General features: G+C 40.7%; 1 protein-coding gene across 1 annotated transcript in view; it reads left to right on the forward strand.

Moving 5' to 3' along the window:
- LOC306781607 (CUB and sushi domain-containing protein 3-like) overlaps window positions 1–15,627 on the forward strand; it is a gene marked incomplete at both ends in the record, with an annotated part of 193,213 nt that overhangs the window by 90,258 nt on the left and 87,328 nt on the right. The window contains 3 exons of the mRNA XM_079274535.1: window positions 396–583; window positions 930–1,124; window positions 5,270–5,386. Of these exons, the coding sequence (XP_079130661.1) occupies window positions 396–583; window positions 930–1,124; window positions 5,270–5,386 (500 nt within the window). The remainder of the gene's footprint in view (window positions 1–395; window positions 584–929; window positions 1,125–5,269; window positions 5,387–15,627) is intronic.

Here is a 15,627-nt window from a genome sequence, read left to right on the forward strand (position 1 = left end):
TATTTACATTTTTGTCATAAACCATGCTCATTATTTTGAAAACAAATGCTCCTCTCTCTCTCTCACTGCGGCATGTGATTTGATATACAGCGCTACAATATGAAACCATCTCTTCACACTGCATTGCCATTGCCGTCTGGGAAGATTTTGTGCCAGTGCAGTGTCACAACAATTTAATCTCTTCTCACCTCTTGGGGGAGATATCTTTTTTCATCTCTTTGTCTGGAGAAACAAATCGCTTGGCATGACCCACTTCGAGCACTGTGGTGCACACTTACATTTGGAAATCCTAATACATTCTAATTCTCACACACAATCTGTACAATCTGGTGGTTGAGACTTGGCAAAATGACAACCGCTTTATCTAATTTCTGTGTTTCTTTCACTTGTCACAGCTTTAGTATCGAGCCCAACTATGATTTCTTGTACATCTACGACGGGTCAGACAGCAGCACTCATCTGATTGGCAGTTTCCAAGACAGTAAACTTCCTGAGAAGATTGAGAGCACTTCCAACTTCATGTACTTGGCATTTCGCAGCGATGGCTCTGTGAGCTACACTGGCTTTCATTTGGAATACAAAGGTAATTCTAAAGGGTCTACGCAAGTGGGATTTATATGCATTTTCACAGAATGTTCGAGCAGGGGATTTAGTTGGATACATAAATAAATTAATCAGCGAATAAAGTCTTTGCAGTTTGCTACTATACACAACTACTTGTTCTGATGTTGTTGCACGCTGTGAGAACAGCCTTTAATCTACCTGTATCCCTTTCCACCATGTTTACCATGTTCATTTTGAACAAGTTATGAAGTGTTAAATCAAACACACCCTTGCAGCATGTATAACTGTTGTTCCTGTTAATTAGAAACCCCTCTCATTTTAGACACGCGTCACTGCTCTAAAAGCTTTGTTCTTTTAATTGGCAGCAAAACTGCGGGAGGCGTGTTTTGATCCGGGGAATGTGATGAATGGCTCCAGAATGGGTACCGACTACAAGCTGGGCTCGATGGTGACATTTCATTGTGAGGCTGGTTACCTGCTGCAGGGCTACTCCACTCTGACGTGCGTCATGGGCAACAGCAAGAGACCAGAGTGGGACAGAACCAAACCAAGCTGTCAAGGTGAGAGGCAACACTTCTACATTAACAGAAAGCCTGAGGAGCAGAGAACTGCACGCCAGCTGTTTGATCAATATTTGACATTATGTGACCAGGACTGGGCTGTGTAAAAATGAGTAGATGTGTGGTGCACGCGTTCCTCCCAGAATGCATGTCTTATCGCTGTAGAGCACTTACCGTAAATCATATCGTTCATTTTCATTTGTGTATATTTGAAAATTTACCGGAAGGAGTCCAAATTAATACAGTGTAGATTAAACTACAATTAAAACAACCTCAGTGTCTCAGAACATGGCAAAACTATGTGTAGAAACACACTCTTGTCTGTCAGGTCACATGTGTGTATTCAGTTTTTTGATGAAACCCACAAAAGGTAAATTACATATTATGTTTTCTAATACTATAACTTAAAACAATAGACAATATAGTTTTACAAAGACCATTTTTATTAACCTGTGTTTATCCAGGATAATACCATTTAGATTAACATTTCTTGTACAATGGGGTCCTGGTCAGGATGGCTGCTTAATAGTTTCATCACACATAAAAACACAGATAATGGCCTAAAAAAACAAAACAGCAAAAGATTTTAAACAATTTTAAACATAAAAAAGAAGACATTAAAGATACAACAGACTCTTTACAAAGCAGAAAATTGCATCAAATTAAAGAATTTTCATTTTGTGTTCGGGCAATAACACTCAGTGCTGAAATGATATATTGATTCGTACATGCTTACATAATTATCTTGTTTAAAATGTCTATTAAGCTCACACCAAGATGAGGGTCCAAAAACCGTAATAGCGCTGTTACCAAAACGGGCAGTTCATGTACAATGGGCTTATACAGAAAAATGTACTTGTACTGTATTCTACTTTGCGATGGTATGAGGAGGGCAGAGCAGCTTCCACATACAAACTGCATTGATGTGCGCGGAAACCTGAAATTGTAACGCAGCATGATACACTGAATCTTACATTTTCAAAGAAGATGAAATATCACCATAAACAATTGCTGATAGAAGTGTCGTTTTACTTCTCTTTTTTTTTCTTGCAGCAAAAGACAAGCTGCAATTCGTTCTATAGTAGAAACTTAATTACACCCTGAATTTTGTAAGACACTCTTTATGATGGTTAAAAGACATATTGTCTTCCAGGGAGACCCCTGGACCCCAAGTATTTATAAGTTGAGACTCGTTCAATCACCTTTTTATTCACATTATACATAAACAGGTTTTAAACATTTCATTTAAGCAGAGTAATATTAGCTTGAAAGAAATGGTTGGTGAACAAAACCAATGTCAATACATTGATGATATGCAAGGCACATACATCAAAAGTAGTAAATTATCTTTAGTGGTACCGTAAAATAAAAGACTTCAATATTTTATTTGAAATATGCAAGCCACAATGTTTGATTTGTGAATAGAGGGGTCTGCTACCTGTTCTGTTAAATTAGTTGATGTTTAAACTTACAATAGCTGCAGGAAGCTCGTAAAGTGTTGAAAAATAGAACATTTTTACAGTTTTAATCGTCCACAGCCAAACCTACAGTGTCATTTCCTAGAGTTTTCAGTGTCACCGTGTCAAGGAGAGAAGGGAGAAAAGATGTGAGGAGTTTCAAGAAGACTGCGCTCCTCGCTCCAGCAGGAGACACTCCTCAAAGTATCTGATCTGCGAAGTCTGAATTAGAATTCAGCTCTCATTTTCAGCAGTGGAGAACAGGGGCGCCCGCTCTCACACCAGGGAGCTATTCATTACTTTTACAGTTGGCACCTCTGTTACCTCACTGAACAGCCCTGCGGTTATGTGCTTTACTGAAGGGACCATCAGCATCTCTCCATTTAGTATTTTCACATTGAGATTAAATTTGAACTGATGACATAACAGTCTACAGGCTGAATGTAATGGCTTCAGGCTGCCCCGACATATGGTCAGCTCCTGTCCCTTCACATCAACTCAAGTTGATGGACTTTCCCAAAGTAGCAAAACATGCAGTTTACTTTCAAAAGTTGGCAGTTGCCAACAGGACTGATTCCTATTGTATGATATGTTGTTACCGGTATACTGTATGGTGGCCAGCAATCACACCGTACAGACATGCTAATATGATATCCGTTTAACAACTTCATGTACTTAAATCTCGTGTATATGTACAAAGGTGTGCATTTCAGCCTATGGATTACATACATACATAACTAGAGCCTACATTAGGGGGCAGACATTATTGGTTGATATTAGCTTATCACAGATATATCTGTATAGGCATTTAAACTGGCCGATGAGTAACAAGAAATTGAAGGACGGATATACCAAAAATATCAATAGATATCTTGGTCACAGTTCCTTTTAATATCAAAATGCAAGGGATCAGCAGTGGCTAGGCTCTAATCGTGAACTTGATCAGTCATAATTTGTCATGTTTTACAATTCCATTGAGTAGGTTCACATTTTATTGTCTCTCCCAATGCATTCAGCAGATTAGATTCGGTTCCATCAGCTCCCATGTCTGTCTAAATGCAGTAGATTGCAGGGCAGGGTCAATATCCTTCAAATGGATCCAGTTTATAATGTAAGAACTCTGGAACCTGTTTATTTGCAACTGCCTTTCTGTTTGTATTGATGCGTTTTAAAAGGCTGCTTATAGACATGTATGAATATTTGGTTGGAAGTTTAGATTTTGAAGGTAATCTGACGCATCTTGAAATTAAACCTCATACATGCAAATCTTAAATGGCAACCTGATTCCCAATATCGTCACATGTATAGATTTAAGTAATACCTCGCCTTTCTTTCTGGGGATTTAGCTTATTCCTTACCGTCATTCTTTTACAAAACACACAATGATTTAGCAGGTTCCGCAGTGTGCCCTTTTCTCCTTAGCACTACACTCACCTGTCAGAACAGAACCATTCAAGCCTATCTTGAGAATGCCTTCCTTTCCGTCGGGCTGCTCTTACCTGCTGTTGATTGACAGTACAGCGTGCCCTCCTTCCCACCAGTAGCATTCTTAAACCCTTCACCCACCACGACGCTGTGGCTCCCATTCTGTCTGACTAATCAGAGTCCCACTTGCCATAATCACATACTGTCTTTTTGATCACTTGCCTCTTGCTACTCCAAGAACCAAATGCGGATAATTTGCTGATCCATCGTTCTACGTTAGCGCCTCTGTTCGCCTTTGTTCATCTTCTCCTGTGCTGCACCACGAAACTGCAGTGACATGTGAATGTGTGGCCCACAGGGGGGGTTCAGAGCAGCTGGTGACAGCTCCCCCCCCGACAAATGTGTGCGTGTTTGTTTACAATCGAGGCTCCCCCACCTGATGTCTCGGTCCGTCTGAGGCAAACTACGTTAGAGGGCCTCTTGGCAAATTAGGTGCATCATTAACTGCTTAAGATGGGGCGATGCAATGCAGGTGCAAGACAGACCACAGCTTAAATTGATGAACCTATTCGCCAGTTAAATATTTGCCTACACTGTGATGATGGTGCAAGTAAAAGCATGCAAGCGTATGGTTTTTGTTTGGAGCTTTAGAAGCACAAACTGCATTACTGCATGCTAACAGGAAAGGATCATCTTTTCTACTGTTCAAATCGATTCGGATTGTAAATACTTATCCAGCTACTTCAAAACAAGAGCAGCTGGACTCGTGGTGTGTGTAGTTTGCTCACTGCGAGCCTGTTTCAGCTGAAGAGTTGAATCAAAGTTTCTCGAAAAACATGCTGCTGGGCGATATTGGCTGATTAAAGTCGAGGCGTGTGGAACTTTTGTGATTGTGTGTTTTGTTGATTGATGGTGTTTTTAGGCATTTTGAAGGCAAGAAGTACATTTCCTCGCTGGTTGTTTCCCTTATAGGTTTTAACCCTGTAAATACAACTCGGGCTTCCTCTTCTGTCCCCAAAGTGCCTCTCAAGTGTCAATACTTTGGTATGCTGGACAAAATTATATTCGTCAGCAGCTGAAAGTTTCAACAGTGACTTTTTATTTCAATTTGTAATATGAACTGCTTACATGTGCTCTTGTGCCAGTTGAACTGGATTTGCTGATAGCATTTTATTGCCTCATTTCCCCAGGTGTTGTAAGCTGATTTTTTTTTTTCCATTTGTTAACTGTGTTTCTGTGTTGCTTCCCTTCCTGTCCCCACAGCTCCCTGCGGAGGTCACTTCACAGGTTCAGAGGGAACTGTGCTCTCACCAAACTACCCACACAATTACACCAGAGGCCAGAGCTGTGTCTACGACATCTTCGTCCCGGGGGACTTCGGTGAGCATTGCAAGCGTTATTTCCAAAGAGTCGCAGAACATGGTTTCATATAATCTGTTGAACTGCTGCTTATATGCCATATGTGGCGTCTCCAGGAATATGTTCACTTCAAATATGAAGTGAGAAGAGGAGGCACAGAGAGATGGTTATCTGTGTGTTTCTGGGAGTTTTCTGTTAATGATGAGGATAGGGGATCGTTTCTGAAGAAATGGAGGCTTACTCTCAAGGCTGGTGATGGCTGATAGAGTGCAACCAGACAAAAAAATGTTCAGACTTGTATAATTCATTTCCCTGCAGCGCTTCATCTGTCTTTTCATGCCGTTCAGTGTTTTGTAAGTGCGGATCGGTATGTTTGATGGTTACAGCCATTGACACTCAGGATAAATGCCTGTCTGCTGCTTGATTATTATTCAGTCTCTGTATACTTGCTTCATATCTGTCAACTAAATTGACTGAGCATCAGGCCAATGGTTACACTATGAATAGATAAAGGTCAGTGAAGGCCACTTCTATTCTTCACAGAGGTGCGTGTCTAATGAAATCACATTTAATCAATACGCACATGTTAGAATTCCATACCTGTAACATCCTGTTGCCAGCTGTTTCCCACTCCTACGTATGACGTGACACCGCCTGAAGAATAGCAGTGTTTGGGCTTCAGCAAGGTGCGGTAACGCAGAATAGGATCAGAGCAAGCAAAAAATGTATTGTGTTGACATGAAAAATGCCCTGCACCATAGGTAACAGAGAGGAAGGTCGAGCAGCGGAGGGCTGCGGGAAATAGATGGAGGAAGCCCATTCACAGGTTTACAGGTATATCCAGAGTGTTTCTGGATATACAGAATTCAGCAAAGATCTCCAGAAAACCTTGATGCGCTTCTGCTCAATATTCCACGTTGGTCACGAAAAGCTGCAGAAATCGTAGGCAGAGGTTTTCATTCAGTAAAGCTCCGTGCTTACCAAACTGATTAATCCCCCCGTGTGAGGATCCAGTCCGACAGTTTACGTCTGCTGTTGCTATCGCCCACTGCTCATAGAGTCCAGGAAACCCACAGGTATTTTGTGTTTTTATTTCATTTTTTAAAGATATTGCATATGAATGCAGCATTTGCCTGAACTGCCTGCAAAAGCTTAATGGAGCGTGTGAGCAATATTCCCACCAAATTTATTCCAGTGAGTGCGGGCACAGAGGCTATTGAAAAGTCCTACTGATTATGAACAAGACTGTTGTGCCGTGGCTTGTGGGGAAATCTATTTTGAGTAGTAGTCTAACAAAGCAACAGGTATTCTCAGCTTGGGTTAGAGCAAATGGAAAATGTCGGAACAACAACTCTAGCTATGATGTAACAAGAAATCCTAAATTATCTAAAGCATTGCACCCCTCATTTCACTAGTAATGGATGAATCATTGATATAAAAGCTTAAGCCAGATTGGATAATGCCACTGCACCGACATCATGTTGCGAGTTGTGAAAAAAAAGCTCTGCTCTCAAAGGCTTTGCTATAATGACAAAATGGAGCCTATTGCATACAATAGGTGCACTTACATATACATACATAAATCAATGGCTAGTTTTGTAAGTGCACCTATTGTATGCCATAGGCTTACAGTTGCTGTTGCTATACATATATATATATATATATATATATATATATATATATATATATATATATATATATATATATATATATATATATATATGTATATATATATATATATATATATATATATATATATATATATATATATATATATATATTTGATAAGGCTAACGGAGTAGTGTGCTTGCAACATATTTCAAATAGTCAGAAACATTTTAAGACACATATATTTCAAGGACCGGCCTTGGAGCTACACCTAGACAGCGAAAGACATACATCCACATAATGCTGCCCCCTCCCTCGATCCGTGTGTAAAACCCTCAGGTCATTGGGCCAATGTCACACATGATATTTCCCACTGACCCTTTTCCTGCCAGTTCAACCAGGTAGACATAATGTCTCAAAGCCTTATGGTATGCTATCGGTCATATAAGGGACAGACTAGGACACACGTTTGATATCTTCCCTAGGCGCTTACAAATCTCAATTACCTGTATACTGGACACTGAAATGTGATTTTTGCTATCACGCTGCCTATAGGCTACACTCAGCTGCCAAGCTGCTACTGAGACAACAGAATTTATCTCCGTACTGTTGTATTTGGAGGCTAGAAACACTTTACATACATTACTTGCCCTCATTTTTTATTTAATCTAACTATGATTAAATACAATACCTCAATGAAAATAAACAACAAATGATGAAAACACAATGGGGAGCGCTGCACTGGGACAAGAAACCTGGTGTTGCTTATATTGAAGTGAAAAATCAAGAGCTCTTCAAGGTAGTAGTCAAATAAGAAGAGCAGTGACATTCTAGCTTACTTTGAATGGAGGTCCATGTTATAGGATGGCAGCCTGGAAAGCATCTGAGGCATATATATATATTTATATATATATGTAGATATAGGTTTAGAATAGGTTTAGAGTTGTAAGCAGTTTGTTTAATACAATGAATTAATCATGTATACTCTTAATGCTCTTAATGGTTATTTTTAGAACATTTGATGATGTCAGTGTCAGACCCGTACAGTGCCTGACATCACATGAGAGCTATGGGTGCCAGGGTGGCAACCAGCCATCAGCTGTTGGTTGTCAGAATGAAAGATATGTTTGAATTGTTGATCGTCATGAAATTGATTGAACAAATAAGTGGTTTTGCATCGCCAACAATGCAAAGAACAATGATAGACAAGCATGACAAACACTGTTCACATGTGGCTTGTTTGTTTTTGTGTAAGTGTAAAAACTGATCGCCAACATGGGCGACCAGATCCAATCCAATGGTTGATAGTGGTTCAGACCTTGTCGCCTGGGGCAACCGGACAGCTGTTACCGTTGACGCCTGCAAGTTTTTGCATGCATGCTTATATGACTTCTACTGATGACGTAATCAGCTCAGTTTCGTCATCTGCTGGAGTTTTCCTGTTATATGTGTGTTTTAAGATCCTCTAACAGGTTTCATTGCAAAGGAGTTTTCCAACCGAAAAAAAGCTTGGTATGTTTATACATGTGTTAGATGTTGGCAGCTATTTAGTTCAGTGGTATCATAGTGCAGTTTGTATGGATTCACTGTATTCTAACCAAGCTGTCATGGCTTCTGTCTGACTGATTGGACTCACCGTGTGGATAGGTGCACACCTCCCGGTTTGTGTCTCTGTATTTCTTTGGACCGCGTTTCGCAATGCCACATTTTGCACCTGATACAACAACATAATGTATGCACATAATAAACATCCATCCACATCATAATGCGTCGCAGTGTAATCTAGTTTAATTCTGCCTGAAGCATCACCTCAATCATACAAATACGTTTGTTTTCGCATAGGACTCGCTGGTCCCACATGATTTACGGTATGTTTACAATTTAGATACCTGGTTTCTGCTCCTATCATGTGGATTTCAAACGTTCAAATGGTCATGTCGGCATTTATGCACTCTATTCCAGTTGATGATGATAAAAATGATAATTAACAAAGAGCTGGCAGTAGACTCTGAGTCAATAAAAAGGGCTCTCCATTAATTTGTAAGCCATCATTTCTTGGTAGCCTAACACTCAAGTTTATGTGCTTTGCATATCTTATTTTACTTTGCACCATTCAGATGTCATTAACGTACAATGTGCATCTGTCTTGTCCTTTAATGTTTAATTATTCTGTCAGAAATAATGGTTGTAGTCATATTTCAAACAATAACTCTGCCTCTTCTGTAAAGAGATGAATTATTCATGGCGCTCAATTAGCAGGACCCTTTGTATTTTTTGTATATGTGTATTTTACCTGTTGCAGGGTGATGTGATCTTTATTGGTTTGAATTGGATCGTGCATGAAATATTCCCAATGAGATGGAGCTACATTCACTCCAAATAGTGTTTAGTTTGTAGATAACCTTTGAAAATCAACTTTGGATTCGAAAATCTCATTAATATTGAGATGATTGTCATAATCCATTTACATTAGTTAACTCCTAATGCTCTCCTTATCAACACAATAGTATTATAATAAATACACCTCTAACGCTGGATCTTATTTTATAAATGTTATTTGGCAGATTGAATAACCATTAGGACGCCATATTTTTTTTATTGCGGTCAACGATGCAAAAGTCGCATTACATCCAAAGGTAGTCTCTCACTGGAAGGATGCTCATAATGACTCATTGGATCATTCGATTTTATAGACACAACATGTCGTCACCTCTGTTTATGTGCCGGAGGCTTTTTATAGCTCCAGTGTATTTGTCCATATAATACGAACAACAACATATGCATATTGGTTGCCACAGAATATGTCAGGAGGCGAGACAGGAGCACTGACAGATTGCAGTAATAAATCTGGGCTGTAACAAGATGGACAGAGAATGAGAGTGAGTGAGTGAGTGAGTGAGCGAGAGAGAGAGAGAGACTGCGGAGACTACAAGAGGTAAAGGGAGTAACTACGAGAAAGAGGCACATAGATCTTGGGTGAATGTGAAAAGGCTCAGAGAGAACAAGTTAGATGGAGAGTGATAATGAGCGAGAGAGTTATAATGAGGGAGACGGGGTACGGGAAGAGAGGGAGAGAGAAAAGGAGGGCTGCCGAGAGCGATCGTAAAAAAACGTTGACCCTGGGGGCTGATTGTTGACTCATCAGTGATGTTCGCTGGAGAGTAAGATTAGGCCTGGGGCCACCCTGGTACATGATTTTGCTACATCCCACACCACAACCTTTACCTTGTCTGTCTGTATCAGCGTACAGCAGGGGTATTCAATTAAAATTCCAAAATGTCCAGATTGAGAAAATCTCCTCGGACAAAGGTCCGGAACATGACAATAATATCTAACTTGCGCAATTTAGTGCTATATATATATATATAGATATATATATATATGTATATATATATATATATATATATATATATATATATATATATATATATATATATATACATATATATATATATCTATATATAGCGCAAGTTAGATGTTGACATCATATATATATGTGTGATGTCAATCAATAAAGCCATGATATTAAAGTTTTCCCATCTTCCAACAAGATAAATTAGTGCGCAGGGACTTTGTCTGTGGTTATTAAACCACTTGTTTCAGCTCTATTCTCTCTGTTAACATCATTGTTGGACAGTGAATTCATGCGTTAGGATTCTGATCATATTGGACTCTTAGGTTAATATTCTGTGTCTTCATTTCAGATGTGAATGGGTACAGTTGCTCAAAAGAGTTGTTCGTATCTCTAGTGCCGCTTCATATTACTGCTTTTAATAACCATCATGGTCTCTGAACATGTGAGACTGACTGGTTTTAAACTGTCCGTGGGAAGAATTAACCGATACGAGTCTGTCCATTCCTGGTTAAAGACTTTTCTCTCTTTGGAGAACATCATGTGAAATAACTTCTCTTACTCACATAATTATTCTCCTGCTCTTCATCCTCTTTCCTCGTCTCTCCCCCGTGTGTGGAAATCTCACTCGAGTCAGGAAACTTGTCAGAATACCCATATTTGATTGGCTGAGCTGCATCACGTGATGTGATTTACAACGCATTGGTCGGTGTGTTTCCTGCATCGTTGAACAAGTGCCGTAAATGCTGGAAAAGCTGCGCCGGTTAAAATAGAAGCGCTCTGTCAAAATAAAATCGGTCTTAGGTCCTGGGTCTGGATACAACGGCATCTGGATCCGGATCCGGACCACGGTCAGCCTTTAGTTGTTTCTGCTAATGGGCTTCACAGGTACATATGTCTGTGGATGTGTGCCTCTGTCAAATGTCAGTGTCCAGAAGGGGTCATCAATATGTTCCCATGGTTCCTTTGTTCTTGATTTAAACTAACATTGTAATAGATTGGCAAGGTCTGTCTTTGCAGTTCGAATTACAAAGGAATGAAGGGACATGGAAGTTTCAAACGTAATTTGAATGGTTAAACATTGTTCAGCCATTGTGGATATATCAATGTATAAAGAAATAAAAAAAACTATCTTGCCCACAAGTTGGAGGGTTTTTTTAGGCCGCGCACCCCCTTCTACATCCCGACCGGGTTCGCGCACCCCCCCCCCCTTAATAAAAAAAATTAAAAAAAGAAGCAACAGAGCCTTTTAAGCCTTCATAGCCGCATAAGAATCGGACCAATGAGAGAACAGTTTGCTCGCGCGTGGCATTTGTTTACAAGATTTAGTCCGCTGTTAAATGTTGCAGTGTGAACACAAACCGAACAAAGGAGCAACTGCAACATTGTATCATATTAATCCCTGAATCAGAACAAAGCAAATGAACTGAAGGTGTGAAAACGCCCTGAAACACTGCAACAAAGTTTCAATAACTTTCAGTTACACAAGGCGTCACTTTTAAAGAGCAATACGGATGCGAGCACACACGCACAGGCTCAGAGGCAGATTATCACATTTAATTTACAATTAATGACCGACTAATGTAGCCAGGATGTCTTCGGACAAAGCATCGATGCGGCGCGACACAGTGTTGTTGGACACCGGGATCATGTCCAACCTTTTTGCTTCTTTCTCCCCAATCATACATTCCACCATCTCTCTGGCAGCTGGCGAGCTCACGTCTTCGGCGATTGTGTGCGGTAGCCCCTTTCTCGCTATTCTGTAACCAGATATGAAGCCCGTAGTGCGTCATTTATAGACCCAACACATGAATGAGACTCCAGTTGTTTTTGGCTGTTTTGTAACTCCTCCAATTTCGATATAAACAATGTAAGGGGCTTTTGACTTGCACTGGCATGCTTGGTGTTCAGGTGGCGACGTAAATAAGAGCTTCAGACTGTTAGCCAGAACCTCACTGCACACCACGCACTGTGGCTTTGGGGAATCTGCATTGCCAATCCAAGTGAAGCCCAGACACAGATACTTTTCATCATATTTCCTCTTGTTTTCCCAGTCTGATGCTCACTCTCGTTTCCTCTTTTTTCACCTTGACTCCGCGATGGGCCGATGTGCTCCCGATTTGTCTGTGCTATCCCTTCCTCCTTTTCGGTCTCCTCCGTCTCATCTTCCTCTGACTCTGGCTCGATTTCTTCTCCCGGTCTCTCCCCAACGCACCTCTCCGTTCCCCTCGCCTCCGATTCTTCTCTCTCTCTCTGTCCCTCTCCTCTTTTACGACTGATAGCTTCAGATGTCCCACCTGACAGTTTTTAAATAAAAATTACATTTTTTTTTATATTTAATATTATTACACCATCAGACCGCCATTACACTTTTCCTCTCGCGCACCGGAGGCAGCTCGCGCAGCCCCAGGGGTGCGCGCACCCCACTTTGGGAATCCCTGGTTTAGACTATAAGCTGTTGGTGGTTGATTTCAACATTTGACAGAGAGAAACATACATTAGTGCGACCATAAGACCCTTCGAAAAGTCTTGTAATGTGTGATTCTTAAGAGGATCTTAAACTCTGGAACACGGGACCCTGGGAATATGAATACACTCCTGTCGAGCACTTACTTGAATGACTGCATTGACTGAATTTGACAACCTGTGGTTTTAAAGTTGATGAGATTCTGTGTACCCATTGTGCGACTGCAATGCCCCTGAAGAGAACTGTAAGCTGTTTCAAAAGTCAGGCTACTTGCGGCTTTCAATCCGCAAAGGGAAGTCTCCTTTTTGTTTTTTATACCCGAGATAGAAGCCCTAATGGACTGGATGCAGCTTGTGCCAAGGTGCAGCCACATACTGCCTGCCAAAAGGGCTGATGCAATTTCACTGTGATAATGGGTCATTAAAAATATATGTGTCTGTGCTGTCATACAATCCCTCTGGTTTCTGTAAATGAGTCTTGTGTATTCTGTCACAGCCAAGAATCTCAGGAGGCCTGTCCTGCCACCAAGCAGAGACGACAGGTAGCTCCTCCATAATTCATAGCCAGAAGGACTAACATATGCTTCCATTTTCCTTACATTTCGCTGGTGCTGTGAGTGTCTAACACCTTAGTGAGCATATTTTGCCTTTAGGCTCATGTAGCTAATACAGCGGCTGTGGGTAAATATGGGCTTGCATTACATTCCAATTACTTTAGTGGTATCCTGAGCAGTTGCTTTTTACAGCACGGCCCAATGATGGTTTACCTGAGTGGCTCTGTACAAGTAGGAACGTCGGTTTCCCATCTATTTCATTTACTGCCATCATGGCCACTGACCGAAAAATGTTTTTGCTAAATGTATCACTCCAATTGCAAACATATTGTGGCGATAACAGAGGACATTGTTATTAACACAGAAGCGGTTTACAATAAAAGTAAGCAAATGGAAACCTCGGTTTATAAATGTCAGCTGTAGTAGACCATCAGGGGTCATTTATCACAGGGGCCGAGTTAGAATCCACCCGTTCTTAGTGAATTGTGAGTTTGCGGTTGAAAATCTGAATGCAGAATTTTAAGAAATGCTTTTTTATTTTATGTGTCAGGCAGAACACAAACCCCATAGACCCTTTACGCAGCTGGCATTTTGCTTTGTTGCGGCAGTAAAGAAACACAACTACTAACATGAACAATGGCACTGTTGCATAAAGTGTCCCAGGATGCATTTTCAACATAAAATGATAACAAGAAAAGTAACTTATCGAGGTAGACGGATGGTTCGAGGAGTCAATGTGGAACAAATGAGCAGGCAGGTAGCTGATCACGAGAGCAATCGGCTGATGGAAAGCAAGTGCCGTGAACTGAATACTCTTAAGAGATGTGAATCTACACTGGCCTCAAGATTTGATCACGATTCACCTGTCCACGTTTTGAATCCAATGCATGAACGATAATGTATCGCATCCTACATTTGCTATACTACTGCACACATAGCATTTTACAATGCATGAATGCAGGCATCTCCATCCCATCGTGGCGAAGTTGGCAAATTGATAAAGATACACAGAAGTGTTATATGGGAAGGTATTATTTTCATTGTTAATTGAAATTGGAGAGCCTATTTCTGCTTGACTGTTAGACAAAATCCCTTTTTAAAAACCTTTCGACAGAGGCAAGGGCAGAGGGAGAGCGAGGCTTTGCAGAGGCAGTCAAGGTTCACTGATTAACTTCCACATGATACCGGAGAACCAGAGCCTCTTATCTCACTTTTATACTCCATTTTAGATACATACTCCACCAAACCTGCTCGCCACTGAGCATTAATGTGCTGGCAAGGTTGTGTTGAGGTTTAGCCGAACCTGAATAAAAACGGAATGGCCACTAATGCGTGTAACCACTAATGTAACCTTGAATATTTAATCGCAGGTTCTGCATTCCAGCAGGACAGTGTGACATGATCAACTAATGCTTTGCTTGAATCTTGTCACATGAAGATGTTTTCAGTTGAACTATTCTGTGCTTCTATGGGTAATGTTTTCTTAGTTTTCTAAGAAAACCAGAGGAAGGATTCCTAACCCTGTTTATTTGTTGCTTGAGAGTCATATACCGTATTATAAGGAAATGGGCCACAGCACGAGTCTTTCGTCTCGGATGGATCGCAGTGATGTACATGTGCCGACCATCGGCCATCTTTTTCGAACTTTCGCCACAGGGATAATCTCTGTGATTTAAAAGAATGCTACTGATAAATGTAACCCAAAGGCAACCCAGAAGCAGATAGCAGGTTTGTTCAGGTTAAATGGCAACAGATGAAAAACAAGATTACTACCACAGTTATTTCAGACTTGTGCACTTCACAAAGGACCCTAACAATCATACTTGTCTCTCAAAGCATCTGCTGTATGTTGCGGTTTAGAGAAACATAAATTCATATGAGCTGAAAAGCATTTCAATGCGATAAACATCAACATTCTTTGGAGACAAACCTTTGTGCTCCATAAAAAAACAAAAAAAACGAAAAGAGCCGGACACTGAAAGAGCCTTTCGAAGATTATGACATTTCTCTTCCCTGCTGTATTGTTATGATCCTATATCTGCAACACATGCCCTTGTTTTGACAGGCAAAGGACTCCGTGCTAAAAGTGGAGACGATAAAGAAGCCAGATGGAAGCAGAAAAGTGCAGCCAAAGTTTATAGCGGAGGGGCAGTCACATTAAGCCAATCAGATATACAGCCTCTTCTGCTCTTCTTATCTCTTTACAGTGGGGGGGGGGGGGGCTTACACTTTTGGTTTCTCATTCATTGCCTCAACCTTTAAGACATGTTGGACTGTCAGTT

Source organism: Melanostigma gelatinosum (assembly GCF_949748355.1).
Source record: "Melanostigma gelatinosum genome assembly, chromosome: 9".
Lineage (NCBI taxonomy): Eukaryota > Metazoa > Chordata > Actinopteri > Perciformes > Zoarcidae > Melanostigma > Melanostigma gelatinosum.